This window comes from Stegostoma tigrinum, chromosome 35 (genome assembly GCF_030684315.1).
Source record: "Stegostoma tigrinum isolate sSteTig4 chromosome 35, sSteTig4.hap1, whole genome shotgun sequence".
NCBI lineage: Eukaryota > Metazoa > Chordata > Chondrichthyes > Orectolobiformes > Stegostomatidae > Stegostoma > Stegostoma tigrinum.
In genome coordinates this window covers 4,002,542-4,022,294 of record NC_081388.1, presented here as the reverse complement: position 1 = coordinate 4,022,294, position 19,753 = coordinate 4,002,542, and the positions used below count along the sequence as shown (strand labels likewise).

Here is a 19,753-nt window from a genome sequence, read left to right as displayed (position 1 = left end):
TTCACTGGATGATTAAATTTGGGACAGTTTACTTTCCTGGGGTTCTCCAACTCATAAGTAACATGTAAGAAGATGAGAAATTGTGCAGAAGTGGTGATTCTGTCATTCACTTACCATTTCAAAAGCAGATTCCTGAGTCCATTCAGCAGCTGAGTGGTTGGTTTCTGGATCGTCCTGGTCTTCAAGTTCCTCATTCTCATCTTGTTCCTCATCCCTCACTGTATCCATCACTTCATCCTCATATTCAGTAAGATAATCAGATTCTTCTGCTGTGGAGAAAACACAAAGTATGTGATGGGCAGGCTCCCTGTATCTCTCTCTCTCTCTCTCCATCAGCAAAGGCACAGCACTGCCCTCAGAGTCAAAATTTATCACTGCCTCCATTTCAGGTTCGAAAAGAGAAGCTGTAATGAAACACCCCATTTGCCCCCTGCTCCAGACCGACTTCCTAACACCTATGCAATTACCTGCCTCACCTATCAACTCACTTGTCTCAATTCTCTCTCTCAGAATATTACAGCGCAGTACAGGCCCTCTGGCCCTCGATGCTGCGCTGACCTGTGAAATCAATCTGAATCCCATCTAACTTACACAATTTCATTATCATCTATATGTTTATCCAATGACCATTTAAATGCCCTTAAGGTTGGCGAGTCTACTACTGTTGCAGGCAAGTCATTCCACACCCTTAAAATATCTATCACCCCTCAATTTAAACCTATGCCCCCTTGTGCTAGCCATCACCATCCAAGGTAAAACGCTTACACTGTCCTCCCTAACTAATCCTCTGATCATCTTGTATGTCTCTTTTAAGTCACCTCTTAACCTTCTCTCTAACGAAAACAGCCTCAAGTCCCTCAGCTTTTCCTCATAAGACCTTACCTCCATACCAGGTAACATCCTGGTAAATCTCATTTGCTTATCCAACCTCTCTTGCAATTCATCTGTGCTGTTCACCTCAACCAGTCCACTTGGCATTGAGCTCCATGTTCTAACCACTCTCTGGGGTAAAAAGAGCTACCTCCTGAATTGCAGTTTGAATTGATTATGGACAAACCCATATTAACAGCCTCAGCCACAAGAGGACAGTGAGCTGGTCACAGAGGAGCGTGGTGGGGCAGGCATTATCAAGTCTCACTCACAAGTGTGAAAATTTCCTCTACATGGTCTGATCATACCCTCTAGTGATTTTAAAGGCTTGAATCAGGAAATTCCTCAGCCCTCCCCTTTGTATTCCTCTTCCCAGATAGGTACATGGGAGCTGGTGAAATTTGAATTCAATTTTTAAAAAGTTAACTTAGTGATGGCCACGTAACCACTGCCAACTGCCACAAAAAAAAAATCTAGTTCCCCAATGTATTCAGGGATGAAAATCTGCCGTCAATTCCCAATCTGACCTACATGTGACTCCAGTACCACAAGAATGTGAATGACTCTTAACTGCCCTCATGGTAATTAGGGATGGGCAATGCAAGGGCATTTTGCGATCAAGAAAGAAGTGGTGTTGGGTCTCTTTAAGAACATTAAGGTACATTTTCTATTCATTTATTCATTCACAGGATGAGGGCGTTGCTGACCAGGCAGCATTTATTGTCCATCCCTAATTACCTAGAGGGCAGTTAAGAGTCAACCACATTGCTGTGGGTCTGGAGTCACATGTAGGCCAGACCAGGTAAGGATGGCAGTTTCCTTCCCTAAAGGGCATTAGTGAACCAGATGGGTTTTTCCTGATGATTGGCAATGGATTCACAGTCATCTTTAGATTTTTAATTCCAGATATTCATGGAAAAAAATTCCACCATCCACAGTGGCAGGATTTAAACTTAGGTCCCCAGAACATTACCTGGGTCTCTGGATTAACAGTCTAGCAATAATACCACGAGGCCATTGCCTCCCCATATAGATAGGTCCCCAGGGTATTGATAAAGGCAAGACAGGAGATTGCTGGGGCCTTGACCAAAATCTTTTTATCCTCATTAGCCACTAGAGAGGTACCTGAGGACTGGCGAGTAGCTAATGTTGTTCCTCTGTTCAAGAAGGGAAATAGAGGTAATCCAAAATTACAGACCAGCGAGTCTCACATCGGGAAGCTGTTGGAGAGAATTCTTAGGGATAGGATTTACATGCATTTGGAAAAGCACGGCCTAATTAGGGGCAGTCAGCATGGCTTTGTGCACAACAGGTCATGTCTTACTAACTTGATTGAATTTTTTGAGGAGGGAACAAAGGTGATCGATGAGTATGCTGTCTACATGGATTTTAATAAAGTTTTTGGCAAGGTCCCTCATGGTAGGCTCATCCAGCAGATTAAGATGCATAGGATCCAGAGTGACTTGGCCACTTGGATTCAGAATTGGCTTGACCATAGAAGGCAGTGGGTAGCAGTGGGAGCATGTTTTTCTGGCTGGAGATCCATAACTAGTGGTATTCCACAGCAATCCACGGAGGAACCTCTGGCATTTGCGATATATATAAATAACTTGGATGAAAATGTAGTTGGGGGAGGGGTCAGTAAGTTTGCAGATGACACAAAGATTGGTGGAGTTGTGGATAGTGCAGAAGGCTGTCAAAGGATACAGTGGGATATAGATCAGTTGCAGATATGGGTACAGAAATGACAGGTGGATTTTAATCTGGGTATGAGATGCTGCACTTTGGGAGATCAAATGTTAAGGAAAGTATACAATTAATGGCAGGACCCTGAACAGCACTGATGTATATAGTCTGTAGTTCCCTGAAAGTGGCCACGCAAGTAAATAGGGCAGTAAAGTAGGTATATTAGCATGCTTGCCTTTATTGGTCAGGGAATTGTGTACAAGAATCAGGATGTCATGTTACAGATTTATAGGACTTTGGTTAGGTCACACTTACATTATAGGAAGGATGTGGAGGCTTTCAAAATGGTGCAGAAGAGGTTTACCAAGACGCTGCCTGGATTAGAGGGTATGAGCTATAAGGAGAGGCTAGAGAAGCCCTCAGGTTGTTTTCCTCTTGAGCGGCAGAGGCTGAGGAGAGACTTGACATAAGTCTATAAAATTATGAAATGCATAGACAGGATTAATGGTCAAAATCTTTTTTCCAGTGCTGAAATGTCTAAAACGATGGTGCATACATTCAATGTGAGGGGGGGGTAAGTTCAAAGGAGATGTGAGGGGCAAGTTCTGTTTTTACATGGAGAGTGGTCGGAGTCTGGAATACACTGCTCAGGGGTGGTGGTGGAGGCAGATACAACAGGGACATTTAAAGGACTTTTAGACAAGCACATGAACATGCAAGGAATGAAGGGATACAGACCAAGGGCAGGCAGAAGGGATTCACTTAATTTGGCATCATGTTTGGCACAACATTGTGGGCTAAAGGGCTCACTCCTGCACTGCACAGTTCTATGTTCTAGTCTACATTTTATGTTCTAAACATTTAAAAAAAAATCCCTCCCTGTTCTAGCATCAAACTTGCACATGTTTTCTGGCACCCTTGGTATTTTCTTTGCAATATGGAGTTTTGATGAAATTGTTGCTACAAAGTCTGCACCCAAATGCACTCTCATCAAGCTATAGAGGAGGCAGCTTTTAATGTGAATTGAAACTGAGAATGTTCTTGCTGCATACAGTGCTGGTAGATATTAATACATAATGAGATCACATGTTATTAAGAAATAAATGAACCAACACTGGCACCAATAGTAATTCTGAGTGCAAGCGAGTTACTGGATTTATCAATCATTTCACTCATTCATCTCCTGTCCTTCTATGATGTTTTAATGGAAATAGCCGACAGTACGAGACCCAGACAACATGGCTACAGTGACACTGATTAATGAGGCCCTCCCCAGTACACCTTCATTGCTCAGATCTTTGATATAGGAGTTGGGACTTTATATTGAGGTTGGGCAGGACATTGGTAAGGCCTCTTCTGGAGTATTGTGTGCAGTTCTGGTAACTCTGTTATAGGAAGCATATTATTAAGCTGCAAAGGGTTCAGAAAAGATTTACCAGGATGTGGCTGGGAATGAACAGTTTGAGTTATAGGGAAAGGTTGGATAGGCTGGGATGTTCCTTCACTGGAGGGTAGGAGCTGAAAGATGACCTCAAAGGGATTTTTTAAATCATGAGGGGTATAGTTCAGGTGAATGGTAGGTGTCTTTTCCAAAGGGTGGAGGAGTTCAAGAAAAGGGGATCATATTTTAAAGGTGAGCGGAGAAAGATTTTAAAAAGACACGAGGGGCAACTTTGTTTTTACACAGAGAGTGTTTCGTACGTGGAATGAACTCCCAGAGGAAGTGGTGGATGGGAGTACAGTTACAATGTTTAAAAGGCATTTAGATAAATACATGAATAAGAAAATGTTTGGAGGGATATGGGCCAAGTGAAGGCAGGACTTGGACTGAAGGGTCTGTTTCTGTGCTGTATGACTATGAACACAGTTTTGTTTCCAACTTCCAAACAGATGCTGTTGTAAAGTCAGAGAATCCAATCACCAGGGCGGGTCTACAATCTTTAGCAATTCAAAATTAATCACCAGGAGACTGACAGGAACAAAACAAGGAGGAAATGTAGGGCACAAAAAGAAAATGGATTCTTATTTTTCTACCCCACACCCCATTTGGTTTGAAATGCATTGCCGAAGCAACGCTGGGTTCACGAGGAGAAAAGGATGTATGGCTGATACACATCTGGCAGTGAATGAAAATGCAACTCAATTTACAGCAAAGGGCTGACTTGTTGGGCTGATGATGGAGGCTGGAGGTGAAACCTAAAACATAGAGGGGCACAACTTAACCACCTGGAACAGTCCTTCCCAAACCTTTACCCACCGTGACATCACTTTGAGGCTGGAAGATCGTAGTGACCCCTCAGTGGGCAGTTGGCTTGAGGGTTGGGGGGGCGGGGGAGAGAAGATTTATGACAGCGGATATGAGGGAGTAGGAAGGGATGGAATTGGCAGAAGTCACAGTCACAAAGTTCATGATCCTACTTGGGGTCCTGGCGCCTGTTTTGGGAACCCCTGATCTAGAAGTGTGAAACTGATAAACTTACAAACATTTCCGGTTCACAAACAAAACAAGTCACACTGCAGTCTTTTGTCAAATATGAAACTCTCAGCACACAGCAGCAACAGGGAAAGTGCAAGTACGTTATGTGTGGCTAATGCTGGAACTGCAGTTACATTAAGCAGAGACCGCATTTGGGTCATTACTGGAAATTTCCAAGATAATAAGGGCTATCTGAAGACATTAAGAGTCAATTGAATGGTATGGGACTGGAGTCAACAATGGAGGCAGTGGTAGGGGGAGCAGTGGATTATCATCACAAGGTTCTGGACTGATCCAGTGGAGCTATTCTAAATGTTCTGCAGCATTCACGGTCGTTGTGGTGTCTGATGACATTGCCCCAGTGGGATTGGAGCTCACAACCTCTGGGTCACTGCAATAGCCAACATGGTTAGGTAGTTAGGTAGCAGGTCAGGTAGTTATCTAGTCATCTAAGCTAAAGTGGCTGCACTGCACAGAGGAGCCATAAAACAACAGGAAACAGGATACCGAGACAGCAGCTTCTCCCATCTGCTGGTAGCCGATTTAGGCTAGGCTTTAAAAAAAAGGCTTTACTCAAATTTTTACAAAATGGGTCGCAGTGAATTGTCTCGAGTGTCCTGACAAATAATCAAATCCATTATTTGGGTGTTTTCCTTTCTTGACTCGTCTCTAGTTGATTTTTGAGTCAACAAAATAAAAAGACACAGAAAATACTGGAAAGTAGGCAGCTTACCGTCTGCTAAATTGTAGCTCTTTGGGGGTTCAATTCGAGACACAATCTCAGCGAGGTCAGTGAATGCAGCATTCGAGGACATAAAAGCCTGTAAGAGATGTTGTTCAATAAAGCAGCCTCCGTACAATCCCTTGGCACACACCTTCTGACAGTGTGTGAATACCTTTATAGACAAGCTGTATATACAAAGTCCCTTCACATTTAACCTGCTCAGTTCCAGTTTACAAGGACCCAGTAATTACATTGTCAAATATACCAATGTGCTTCATGAGGAGTGTGGGCAAAGAAACATGAGAGCAAAAGGAAGGGGAGGGGTGGGGTGGGGTGGGGTGGGTGGTTAAGTGAGATACCCTGGGGAGGTACTGTAGGAGGCACTCTTTGGAAAGGGAATAAGCTTAAGACCTTGACATCTGAAGGCTCAACCATCAAACACACAGTGATTAAAACTGAGAATGCTCCAGGTGCCGTAACTGACCAAGAGCATGCTGGTCCAAGAATTGGCTACTTTTTAAAAAATTCAGAAACAGGATGAGGGCATCACAGTCCAGGCCAGCATTTATTGCCCATCCCTAATTTTTCAGAGTCAACCACATTGCTGTGGTCTGGAGTCACATGTAGGACAGATCAGGTAAGAAAGGCAGTTTCATTCCCTAAAGTACACTGGTGACCCGGATGGGTTTTTCCAACAATCGACAATGGATTCCAGGTCATTATTAGACTCTTAATTTCACATATTTATTGAATTCAAATTCCACCATCTGCCGCAGCAGAATTCAAACCCATGTTCCTCGAACATTATCTGGGTCTCTGGATTAACAGTCCAGCGATAATACCAATAGGCCATTAACTCCCCTGAGGGCAGGAATCTGTCCTTCACAGATTGCCCCTCCCCCTACTGTCACAAAAAAAGAGAAACAGAACATTCTTAAAGGATGCAAGCCTCTTTATCTTAAGGAGGGGGATGCACTGACCGAGACTCAGAGTTATATAAACTCACTTCTGGACACAGCAAAACAGTAACACATGCTGGCTCTCTCTCTCTCTCCCTCTCATACACACTCACACACATACACGACACACCCTAGACATAGACATCAGACTCTCAAACTGACAGACTCATTTACGGAGACTCATTCAGAAGATACGCAAACTAACACAGGCAGCAGATCTACTGTCAGAGCAAGGGAATAGCAGAACAGACACGGATTCTGGGGCAGGCTTTCCTTTAAGTGGAGACAGATACAGAGTGAAACACAAACAAACTCAACTGGAGAGTCTGTGGCCAGTTGAATACAGGCCCTCTCACATCTCGCCTCCTGTAGTGAATATCTAAACACAGTCCAATCCCACAGACTGACAGTCGACATAATCTCCTTGCTTTCCCCATTGTCACTGAAGCTGAGTGATACTCTGACAGCACTCCATCATTTATGGTAAAAAAGAGACATTTTAGAAAGAATTTTGATTTGTAAATACAGATGGCTGCTTGTAGCCCAGTGAGTGTACATAGGTGTTTCTGGTTAAAATAAACTGGGGGTTTAAAGTACTGACAGCAGAAGCTTGGAGATTTAAATTAATATACTAGCCCCCTGCAGCAAGAGGCTAGTGGTTTTAAACTCGTATTAGATTAGAAACTGGGATCTGTTACTCACATTCTTCTTCTTGATTTCATAATAATCAACTGATTTTCGGTCCTTTAGCATCTTGTCGATAATGTCACCCCTGTTCCAGCTACTGAAGACCACCCTTCCGTACTGGTATCCGACATTCTGTGGGCAGTCAGGAAGTGAGCTGAGAGGAGGACAACACCAGCCAGCAAAACAACACAATCCATGAGGAACAGATTCCTGCCTCCATGTGCAAGTATGGACTTTGGGGTCAACAGTAGTGATGTACAGAGACCAGTGGCGAACCGAGGAAAGATTCCAATTATGGGGAACTTCCCCTCCTCAAAGACCAACCTTGCTTTATTGACCAACATTGCTGACCACCTGAAACCCTGGAAATTTGCTAATGATTTACACCAATAAGTGATAAGTAACATTTGTGCCACATAAATGCCTGTATATCTCCAGCATGACAGAAGCCAACCATCACCACGTGATATATATACACATAACACTGAATCCTCCCCACATCCTTAATAGTGACTCCTGACCAAAACCCGAAATAGATCAGCCAAAAGGCTGGGAATTGTATCACAAGCAACAAACCCATCTACCCAGTGCCAGCCCACCATCCAGAAGACACAAGTCGGGGGTGTGACGGTATACTTGACTCTATGACTTTCCATTTGCTTGGATGAGTGCAGCTCCAACAACACTCAAGAAGCTTGACAACGTCCAGGACAAAGTAGCCCGCTAAACTGGCACCCCATCACGTTCAACGTGCACCCCCTTCATCACTGATTCTCAGTGGCAGAAAAGTACACAGTACAGTAATGCGCAAACCCTAGCCTTATGCCATTTTGGGCAAGGGGAATAGACACATGGGAACATCACAACCTACAGGATCCCCTCCAAGCCACATACCGTCCTGATTTTTTTCTTTCTTCTTTCATGGGATGTGGGCATCACAGGCAAGGCCAGCTTTTTTTTGTCAATCCCCGCCATGGTCTCAATGTGGAAAGTTAGTTAGGGCCGTTAAAAGCATTGCCTTAGATTTGGAGTCACATGCAGACCAGGCTGGCTGGGATTTCCTTCTCTAAAGGACACAGCAAATCAGATTTTTCTTTTTACAACAATTGCTATCAGTTTATTGGTCGTCAGCATAGAGACTAGCTTTACATGCCACACATATTGTAAACACAGTCAGCTGATTGCGTTCATTGAAAGTCCCTTGAGACGGCTTTGTAGTCATCCATTCCCCTTGTGCCCTCGATCCAAACTCTGAACATCAGAAATAAGAATCTTGTAAAACAGAGACATATCTGTACAAAGGTAAAAAGGTGTGCAGAGGGCGGGGGAAGCCAAGCACTGGGAGAAGGCCATGCAATGGTATATATTTTTAATAAGACTGTTATATTATGCTACATCTCTGGAGCCAGTTCAAGTATACTGGGCTGAATGACCTCCAGCTTGCTCTACTACTCTTTGAAAATATACACCACACGATGTTTACTTACATAAATTTCATCAAACTTGCCAAAGTCCATGGTTTTGAACCTGTCAATAGGTGGCCGGATGTATTCACAGTACGCACTGCTCTTTACCAGCTCCAGTTGTCGAACACAGGAGACATAAGCCAGTCGAGACTGAATTTCTGCCATATCTGGCACCTGTAACATATCAGATATTCAATGGTACATTACATGAGATCTGTTAATACCACCATACAAGACATGAACACCAATGCCCATTCCCAAAGCAGAGCTCCAATCTCTTTCCATTAGCACTAAAATGCATTTTGTACAATTTGATTACAGCAAATGAGGAAACATGGCAGGTGACAGACTGAGCACAAAAACAAGAGGAAATAGAAAGCAAGTGAGCATTAGAAAGTGCACAGAAATAGGTCTGCAGGTTTAACATGGAAATGGCGCTTCTCATTCAGTCAAGAAACACGTTCATTTTTTAATCTGCAGCACTGAACACAGTGTAGACCTTTATTACAGTTCTCAGATGTCTCATTATTCCTCAAAATGTCTGGGACACAGATCTCCCACAGCTCCCTCAACACTCTGGGGTAGGGTCCCTCTCTACAAACTCAGAGGTCCAGGCTTTACTTCCCTGCCTCTGCCAATCAGACAGGGGTACCATAAGGAATTATGCTGAGAATGCACATGTTTTTTGTCCTGTAAATGTTCTGTTTTTAGTAAGAAGGTTGCGAGGTTCTTCACCACCATTGCCAGAGTAAAATAAATAGTGACAAGATGCACTTAACAATGAGCGAGATTTCTTCATCAATGCATGGCTGGGTGCCAGATCTGATCATAAACCCTGATGCACATGCTATAGTCTTGGCAAAAATCAATGGCAACAAAACCAGCTAATGAACTAGAGGGAATGCAGTGTGCTTAGTACATGGTGCCAAGATGCTCACTCAACTTCTCAGTTCATTACTAATTACTCATGAGTAGAAATATTAGACCACCCGAGTGTTGACCAGTGCTCCTGTAATCCGAAGCGTTGTCCCGTGACAGCATTCACACTCAATGCCTGCTCCAAGGTAGCTCAGTCCTGTACATGAGAAAGAATGCGCTACAGTGGCTGAGTGAGATACATAGAGGTATGAGTGAATGAGAGGCAGCGCTAAAGGACAAATGAGATGGTAATTCAGAAACATTCTGGGAACTGTCACAAATCTGAGCTCCAAATGCAAAGTGACAGCATGCAAAGGAATACCAAGAGGTAGCAAAGCTGGGAAAGTAAAGCCCCCTGACATTCTATACCTACACAGCACCAATATCATTGCCCTGCTGCATTGTCACAACATAATGAAGCACTTCACAAGGAACAAGGGGAAAACTACAAGCAAAATGGCTTAATCTCAGCCCTGGTGATGTATTTCTACTGTCACTTAAGATATATTTCAAAGAGTTTGAAAGTAGGGAGGTCTTATGTGATTATTAGCAAGGCTCTAGTCAAACCACAGCTGGAATACTGTGAACAGCTTTGGTCCCCTTTCTTAGAAAAAAAAATATTGGAATTGTTAAATAGCTGGGGGTCATATTCACACAGTCACCAAACTAAACTACTCCACACTCAACTGTCTGTAAGACATGGGAACAGGAACCCATTGAATCGTTCAATGAGATCAAGGCTGATCTGATAATCCTTAACTCCACTTTTCCCAAAACCCCTATTCCCTTACTGATTTAATTCAGTAGAATTCTGCTTTTAAAGGGATTTTCTTATGAGAAGAGGTCAAGTACTTCGTGGAGTTTGGAAGAATAACAGGACACCTTATTGAAATATACAAAATTCCCAGCTGGCTTTACAGAATACTTCAGGAGAGATTGTTTTTCTTTATGAGTGTGTCTAGGACCAGACAGACAGCATACTCCTAGAATAAAGGGTCCCCCATTTAAGACAAGAGATGAGGAAGAATTCCTTCTGTCAGAGGGTAGAGAATCTATAGAATTCTTTAATTCAAAGGGCTGTTCAGACTGGGTCATTCAAACATATTCAATACTGAGATAGTTTTTAAATCAGTAAGGGAATAGGGGTTTTGGGAAAAGTGGAGTTAAGGATTATCAGATCAGCCTTGATCTCATTGAATGGCAGAGCAGATTCAATGGGTTCCTGTTCCCATGTCTTACAGACAGGTGAGTGTGGAGTAGTTTAGTTTGGTGACTGTGTGAATATGACCCCCCAGCTATTTAATGGGGCTCGGGCAGCGGTGGCGGTGGTGAGTGGCATGGGGTTGCTGTCTGCATGGCCCTCACAGCCCACATTCAATTGCCACCCCGACTGAGAAGCTGCAGGACAGCCAGAAAAAACTAAATCACTTGCAAGATTCCCTCTCACTGCAGCAGCCGGCCTTCCCCAAACTCCTTTACAAAAAGTACGCCGTGTAATTGCATGAAAGACAGGCTTTTTTTCCTACTTTAACTTTTTCTGCCCATGGATTTAGGCGTTTCCAAAGCAGCCACCATCCGGAAAGACTGTCTCCATAGTTACTCAGCTCAACTTCATCCCTGCTGCCCACATCAATGGCAATCACTGTTTTGGCGCCCATGTTTCTTGCGATGTCAGCTGTAATAAAAACAATTCATTTAATGGTCATACTGAATAGGACACAAATTGTGCACACTGTGCAGTAGGCTGGCGTTCCCCATCAAATGAAGCTCTCTGCAATCAAACAACTCCCTGTTGCCATTTTGGTACTTACAGAATCACAGTCCTGTTTTTTTGCATCATGTTCTAAACACAAAGGTTCTAACCTCATTACATTGTCAATACACACAAGTTACATTGTACTCCACTTATCGTGATCCACTTTAAACAAGGTGACAAATGAGGAATCAAAGAGAAACTTTATTGGTGTTTATAATAAATAAAAATTCTATTAATGCACAAGTTTAAAATCTCTTTGTATAAACCAAAACTGAATAATACATTCTATATGTAGTAATATACACTTTGGATATGAGTAAAAGGCAGTAATCTCATCCTGCACTGTACAAATGTAACTGGAGGGTTTGGGACCTGTAATCTTATTCCAGTATAAATAAATGGCAGAAGAGGGTTGGGAACAGGGAATATGCTACCTCTGTTCATTTCTGTCGACATTGGTGGAGGTGCTCAGGAGACTGAAAACCTGCAACTATATTTATCAAATAAACAGGGAAGAAATTTGTGTAGCAAAATGAAGGAAAATAAGCAATGTGGCCACTGAAAAGAAACATGGCTGATCCATAGTATAGCCAAGTTATGTGGTCAATGCAGAACAACTTGGCTATTGTATAATGTTCTGACCAGGGATTTAGAAACAGTGATAAAAGTGATGCAGGAAATCCGTAATTAAAGGTCTGGTGTATAATAGATGGCTGAGAGATAGCAATCTGGCAAGTGGATAAATTAGTCATCCTACAACAGCTTGGCCAGCACGCATTTAGAAGAAAATAAATTGGCCAGCGGGCAACAATGTAAATGGTATGTAATGTGGCAAAAATAATTGTTTAGACCAATATATATTATCCAAACATGGTGAAAAGTAAAGTTGACAGCATTTAGCAATGTGCCAGTACTGAACATTGCAATAATCATGCAGTGTACAACAAATGCAGTCAAAAACATTTTAAAGGAGAAGAAAATGTTGACTTTGGGTCTGACATACTCAATCTGGTACGCTAATTTGATTGCTGTTGCACAAAACAGACTAACAAGGCAGGGGTCAGGGGAATGGGAGTGCTACTGAATACAAGTGCACAAAGTTCATAAAAAACTGAAAGAACTGTGGATGCTGTAAATCAGGAACAAAAACATAAGTTACTGGAAAAGCTCAGCAGGTCTGGCAGCAACGGCAAAGAAAAAAAAAATCAGAGTTAACATTTTGGGTCTGCTGATCCTTCCTCAAGGGTCACCAGACCTGAAACATTAATTGGGATATTTTTTCTTCACAGGTGCTGCCAGACCTGCTGAACTGTTCCAGAAACTTGTGTTTGTGCACAAAGTTCGTGTTGTTCTGAAATCTGGAATGCATTACTGCCTTTACTCTTTACCAATATAAACATCTATAATGATTCATCATTTTTCAATCCAGCAATATACGGATTTCTTTATCCTATTTCACAGATGTCATTACTCCATCATTAGACAAGTTCACTTTGAACCAAGTTTCCAATAAATTTGGATTTGCCCTTGAAAGAGAGTGCATGGAGAGAGCTGCACAATGCAGAAATAGGAGTGTGCCCATGCTCAACATTCACGTGTTACCAATTCCCCTCCTGCTGCTGGTTGACCCAAGAGCAACACTACCAGATTCCAGCTCATCTTTAAAGGTCATAACATGGCTCTAAGGGACTGAAGGAGGGGGATAAATAAAGCAATGCATTTGGAAGATTTATTTCAGTCCAACTGAGGAAAAGGAACTAGTATTTTTCCGTTAAAATAGCACTGTACATTCCCTGGCTGAGATGGAGCTTCACCCATCGGACACTTGGTGCAGATGGCAATTTGTGTTACAAAAAACTGCATTCATATAATGCTTGCCAAGGTGCTCCACAGGAGTGTCGTAAAACAATAGCTTTAAACAAAGGTGTTAACAATAAATTGTTAGAGGTTTGGTCAAAAAGGTAGATTGTAAAGACCATTTCAAAGATCAAGTGTGAGATGGACAGTTTCAGGGAGAAAATTTGAATTTAGGTCCCAGGCAGTTGAACGTGGATGGGAAATGATTTGGGAGTCAAAAATGTCTGGTAGGACTTCAGAGATTTAAAAAAAAGTGCTGAAGATATATCAATAGCTTGCAAGGAAAGGGGGAACAAGGGTCTTGCCTTGCAGAAAAGTGACATTAGTAGCAGATTTACCAGAGAGTGCGACCACACTTGAACGAGGAGAATTATTTACATCAGCTCAACATAGAGGCCCAGAAGGGAAGGCGGGTGTCAGCAGTTTAATGGAAATAAAACCCATCTCTTCCCTGGACTTTATGCAAAAGGCTGATTCAAATTGGTTATGCTCAGGAGACCACAGTTAGAAGGGGTCAGATACCTTTGACGATTGTGTAGCTGGAGGAGATTTTAGGGATAGGGAGAAACAAGGCCATGGCGGGGGGGGGGGGGGGGGGGGGTGGTTTCTGAAAACAGAAATTAAATTTTAACAACAAAGGGTTGCTCAACAAGGGCCCAGTGTGCATTGGTGAGTCAAGACAGCTGGACGTAGTGCAAGTGAAGACTTGGCAGTGGTGTTTTGTATAAACTTGAGTTTCCAAACAGATAAGAGTATGGGTGTCTGACCAAGATCAATGGAATTGTCAATTCTAGAAAGGCGTGAAGGTTTCTGCAGCTGATAGCAGGTGGGGAGATAAGGGATAGAACTATGATGTAAACAGTTTACCTTCATGATGGCATAAATAAGAGATCAGAAGTCACTGTCTAGTAATGACAAGCTTGCAAACTGTGAGACTGCTAGGGAATGAAATGGTGTCAGTGGATAGGGCACAAAGTTCATCATCTGGATCTAAAGACAACGGTTTCAATCTGTCAAATATTTCATTTGAGTACATGCCTTCTCACCTAGTGCGAGATTATCAGAAAAGAAGTCTGAGAACTTAAATAGAGTGGAACAACCGAGAGAGGTGACTGTAAGATAGAGCTGGTTGATGTCAGCGTGTGTGTGGAAACTGACTTGTGTGTTTTGGATGATGCTTAAGGGACAGGGATAGAAATAAGACAGGATCAAGGATCAATCCTTCAGGAGCACCAGATGCAGTAGTCCGTGAAGAGAAACCATTATAGGTGATAATTTGAGATGGAGCTGGGAAAGTATAAGCCCTAACTGGATAGACAATCATTCAGCAGCATTAGAGGAGTATGCTATGGTCAACCATATCAAAAATTGCAGAGAAGTCAAGGAGAGGGGCAAGAGGAGAAAACCTTATTTTTACCACAGTTAGATAGAAAATCAATTGTGACTTTGGTAAGAGCGGTCTCTGCACTGTGATAGAAACTTAACTGAGGAATTCAAACATGGAATTCCAAGAGAGATGGGCAATGAATTGGGAGCTGAAAATATTTGGAAGGAATTCAGAGGAAAAAAAAGGCAGTTGAAGATAAATCAGTAGTTTGTAAGGAAAGATGGATCAAGGGTCTTGCCTTGCAGAAAAGTGACATTTATAGCAGATTCAACGGAGAGAGGGACAACACTTGAATGGACAGAACTGTTTACAACATCAGCTCAACACAAAGACCCAGAAGGGAAGTTGGGTGATCAGCAGTTTAGTGGAAATAAAGTCCATGGAGGAGATGGATTTTAATGTACAAGGCTGGGAAAGAAGAGGGCTTGAGATGATATAGGAGAGAAGTTAGATTAAAAATGATTAAGCAGGGTGGAACCTCAGAGACAGTCTGGTCTAGCGGACATGGAGAGAGGAGGGAAGCAGCTGGGGAAGCTGATCTGACAGTGATAAATAAATCTCAAACCTCTCATGTGTATTTGAAATGCCAATACAGTAGAAGCTCTTTAAGGCGACTACCTGCAATGGAGGCAAGCAGCTAAGGATTTGGGTTATCTTTGTGTCATTGGGCTCTTGATCAATGTTGGAATATGAGCAGCTTTAACAAACAAGGACTGGACCAAGATATGATCTTGCACTGTGGAGAGAGGTGTCTCTTGGACTTAAAGAAAATGGAATTGAAGACCTTACTGGGGATATTTTTTGGGGGGAGGGGGGCAGCAGGAAGCTACTGAGGGGAAATGCCCAGGGTGAGGGTAGCAGCTTTATTCAGGGTGAAGGTGAGGGGATAATTGAACAAATCAGGAGTGGCAGATATAGAAACATAGAAAAAGATAGAAATTAAGAGTAGCAATAAGTCATTCAGCGGGCTGAACTTGCCATTCAACAAGATCATAGCTGGTCCACCATGTCAATGCCACATTATTGCTCTCTCTACATTCTTCTCAACACATCTAAATTCTAAAAATTAATCTCTCGGTCTTTTGACTATATTCAGTGACTTGGCCTCCATAAACTTCGGTAGTAGAAAACAGGTTCACTACTCTTTGAGTGAATAAATGTTTCCTCATCTCAGTTGTAAATGGTCTACCCCATATGCTGACATTCAGCGCCCTGTTCAATATTCCCCAACCAGAGAAAACATCCTCCCGTACCTAGTCTGTCCAACCCTATTAGAATGTTATATGTCTCAATCAAATATCTTAAGCTCTAGTGAATATAGGCCCAGTTGAACTAATCTCTTTTTATAGGACAGCCCTGCCATGCCCAGCATCAAACATGTGTTGTACTCCCTCTATGGCAAATACATCCTCTCTTAAGGAGGGATAACAAAATTGCCTACAATATTCCAGTACAGGCTCACAAAAGCCCTGTATAACTGCAGCAAGACCGCCTTGCTTCTGAATCAATTCCTCTTGCAATGAAGGCCAACATATAATTTGTCTTTCTAGTTGCTTGCTGCTCACTCTGTTCACTTTCATTGACTGGTATACAAGGACACTCGGGCCCCTTTGTGCATCCACACTTCTCAATATGTCACCATTTAAACTGTACTCTTCCTTTCTGTATCTCACAACAGTGTATAACTTTACATTTAGCCACGGTGTACTACATCAACCACGCATTTTCCTACTCAATCAGTTTGCCCAAATCACCTTAAGTCTCCTTGCATCTTCTTCATGGCTATCAATCCTAGCCCAGTTGTGTCATCAGCAAACTGGGAAATGTAGTATTTAGTTCCCTCATCCAAGTCATTTACATATGTCATAAACAGTGGGGGCTCAAGCACTGATCCTTGTGGTACTCCAACAGTCACTGCCTGCCACTTGGAAAAAGACCCAGACAGTCCGACTGTGTGTCTGATCTGTCAACCAATTTTTGAATTACATATTATTCCCTATCCCCGCACGCCTTAACCTTGCCCACTAACCCCTTGTGAGGTTCCTTCAGAATATCCAAATACTGCACATCCACTGGTTCTCCCATATCCATTTCACTAGTTACAACCATAAAACACTCAAGTAGATTTATTAAGCATTTTTTGACTTTCATAAACCTTCGCTGGCTTTGTCAAATCTCATCAATGCTTTCCCAATGTTCCATTAACATTTTTTATAGAACATAGAACATGACAGCGCAGTACAGGCCCTTCGGCACTCGATGATGCACCGACCTGTGAAACCAATCTGAAGCCCATCTAATCTACACTATTCCATTATCATCCATATGTTTATCCAATGACCATTTAAATGCTCTTAAAGTTGGCGAGTCTACTACTGTTGCAGGCAGGGCATTCCACACCCTTACTACTCTCTGAGTAAAGAACCTACCTCTGACATCTTTCCTATATTAACACCCCTCAATTTAAAGCTATGTCCCCTCGTGCTAGCCATCACCATCTGAGGAAAAAGGCTGTCACTGTCCACCCTATCCAATCCTCTGATATTTTTGTATGTCTCTATTAAGTAACTTTTTAACCTTCTCTTTAACGAAAACAGCTATAGGTCTGTCAGCCTTTCCTCATAAGATCTTCCCTCCATACCAGGCAACATCCTGGTAAATCTCCTCTGCATCCTTTCCAATGCTTCCACATCCTTTCCATAATGCGGTGACCAGAACTGTACGCAATACTCCAAGTGCGGCCATACCAGAGTTTGTACAGCTGCAGCATAACCTCATGGCTCTGAAACTCAATCCCTCTACCAATAAAACCTAACACACTGTATGCCTTCTTAACAACCTTATCACCCTGGGTGGCAACTTTCAGGGATCTATGCACATGGACACCTCTGCTCATCCACTCTACCAAGAATCTTACCATTAGCCCAGTTCTCTGTATTCCTGTTACTCCTTCCAAAGTGAATCACCTCACAGTGTTCCGCATTAAACTCCATTTGCCACCTCTCAGCCCATCTCTGCAGCTTATCTATGTCCCTCTGTAACCTGCAACATCCTTCCGCACTATCCACAAGTCCACGGACTTTAGCGTCATCTGCAAATTTACTAACCTATCCTTCTATGCCCTCATCCAGGTCATTTATAAAAATGACAAACAGCAGTGGCCCCAAAACAGATCCTTGTGGTACACCACTCGTAACTGAACTCCAGGGTGAACATTTCCCATCAACCACCACCCTCTGCCTTCTTACAGCTAGCCAATTTCTGATCCAAATCGCTAAATAACCCTCAATCCCGTATTTTCTGCAATAGCCTACAGTGGGGAACCTTATCAAATGCTTAACTAAAATCCATATATTCCACATCAACCACTTTACCCTCATCCACCTGTCTGGTCACCTTCTCAAAGAACTCAATAAGGTTTGAGAGGCATCACCGACCCTTCACAAAACCGTGTTGACTATCCCTAATCAAATTATTCTTTTCTAGATGATTATAAATCCTGTCCCTTATAATCCTTTCCAAAACCTTACCCACAACCGAAGTGAGGCTCACTGGTCTATAATTACCAGGGTTGTCTCTACTCCCCTTCTTGAACAAGGGGACAACATTTATTATCCTCCAATCTTCTGGCACTACTCCTGTAGACAATGATGACATAAGGATCAAAGCCAAAGGCTCTGCAATTTCCTCCCTAGCTTCCCAGAGAATCCCAGGATAAATCCCATTGGGCCCAGGGGACTTATCTACTTTCACGCTTTCCAGAATTGCTAACACCTCCTCCTTATGAACCTCAATCTAGTCTAATAGCTTATATCTCAGTATTCTCTTCGACAACATTGTTCTGTGTCAATACTGGTGAAAAATATTCATTTAGCACCTCTCCAATCTCTTCAGACTCCACACACAACTTCCCACTACTGTCCTTGACTGGCCCTAATCTTACTCTAGTCATTCTTTTATTCCTGACATACCTATAGAAAGCTTTAGGGTTTTCCTTACTGAGACTAGCATCCAATTCCAGGCTTGTCAGTGAATTCAAATTCCATCACCTGCCATGGTGGGACTTGAACTAGTGCCTCTCTGGGATTAGTCTCGCCCTCTGGATCATTAATCTTGTGGCATTACCACTATGGTTATTATCTTCCCTTAAATGCTGATAGAAAGAGCAGACAAGAACAGGAAAAGGGAAAGGTGTTTAAGAAAAACTGGGAAGCTGGAAATGGCAGTAATGGGTTTGGGTCTGGGTCTGGAGCAGCATCCAAACTTTGCGCATAAATGGACTGGGAAATCCCAAGCTACACTGTATGCGGCAAGTAGGGATAAAATCCTGATCATAAAAGTGTGATGAACAGGAAACAATAATTACCATCATTCTTCAGGTCAGCCAGAATACTCCTCCAAATCCCCTGTTCACGACCTCTGAATGTCCACCTCTGTGAGCTAACACTAAAGAGAATGCAATTCATACACCAGGCCCCAGTTTGTAATGAGACCTGTCAAATTTCATTAACACAATCCACATGGTTTATTAATCGCATTCCCTCTCGCTGATAGTGTGAACATTGAGCATCAGAGGCATCAATTTTGCAGAACATATGCTAATAATTGCTTGCGATCACTGACTCTTTAAATGAAGATGCCTCCATTATTGCTGACCAGGTGATGAAGGGAGAGGAGAAATGTGCCTGGGCATTAGGCTGCACTGAATCTGCTGCCACAGTGAAGTACGTGAACCGTACCATCCCATATCAACAGTAGGTTAATTCTCCATCATTGGATTATGATTAAACATCTCCTGCTTGTATCAGCATCTGGGTTTGAGCTGTGAAGGCTGCAAAGTGAGTCAGATTTTTGACAGATTGAAATAAGGATGGTTCATCAACAACTGTGAGTGGGCACATCTCTTTTTGTATGGCTGCATTGGGGCTGCACTAATTTATAAAAAGAACATTTTGATCTGAGGAATA

At 42.6% G+C, this 19,753-nt stretch overlaps 1 protein-coding gene across 13 annotated transcripts in view; it reads right to left on the bottom strand.

Annotated features, from left to right (window-relative positions):
- pnpla6 (patatin-like phospholipase domain containing 6) overlaps positions 1 to 19,753 on the bottom strand; it is a 170,928-nt gene that overhangs the window by 8,410 nt on the left and 142,765 nt on the right. For 12 of the 13 annotated variants that reach the window (XM_059639836.1, XM_059639834.1, XM_059639843.1 and 9 more), the window contains 5 exons: positions 11,313 to 11,461; positions 8,890 to 9,042; positions 7,418 to 7,534; positions 5,766 to 5,853; positions 115 to 269 (listed from right to left, as the gene is read on the bottom strand). In XM_059639836.1, coding sequence (XP_059495819.1) covers positions 115 to 269; positions 5,766 to 5,853; positions 7,418 to 7,534; positions 8,890 to 9,042; positions 11,313 to 11,461 — 662 coding nt within the window. The remainder of the gene's footprint in view (positions 1 to 114; positions 270 to 5,765; positions 5,854 to 7,417; positions 7,535 to 8,889; positions 9,043 to 11,312; positions 11,462 to 19,753) is intronic. The other variant, XM_059639833.1, reaches the window with a different exon arrangement.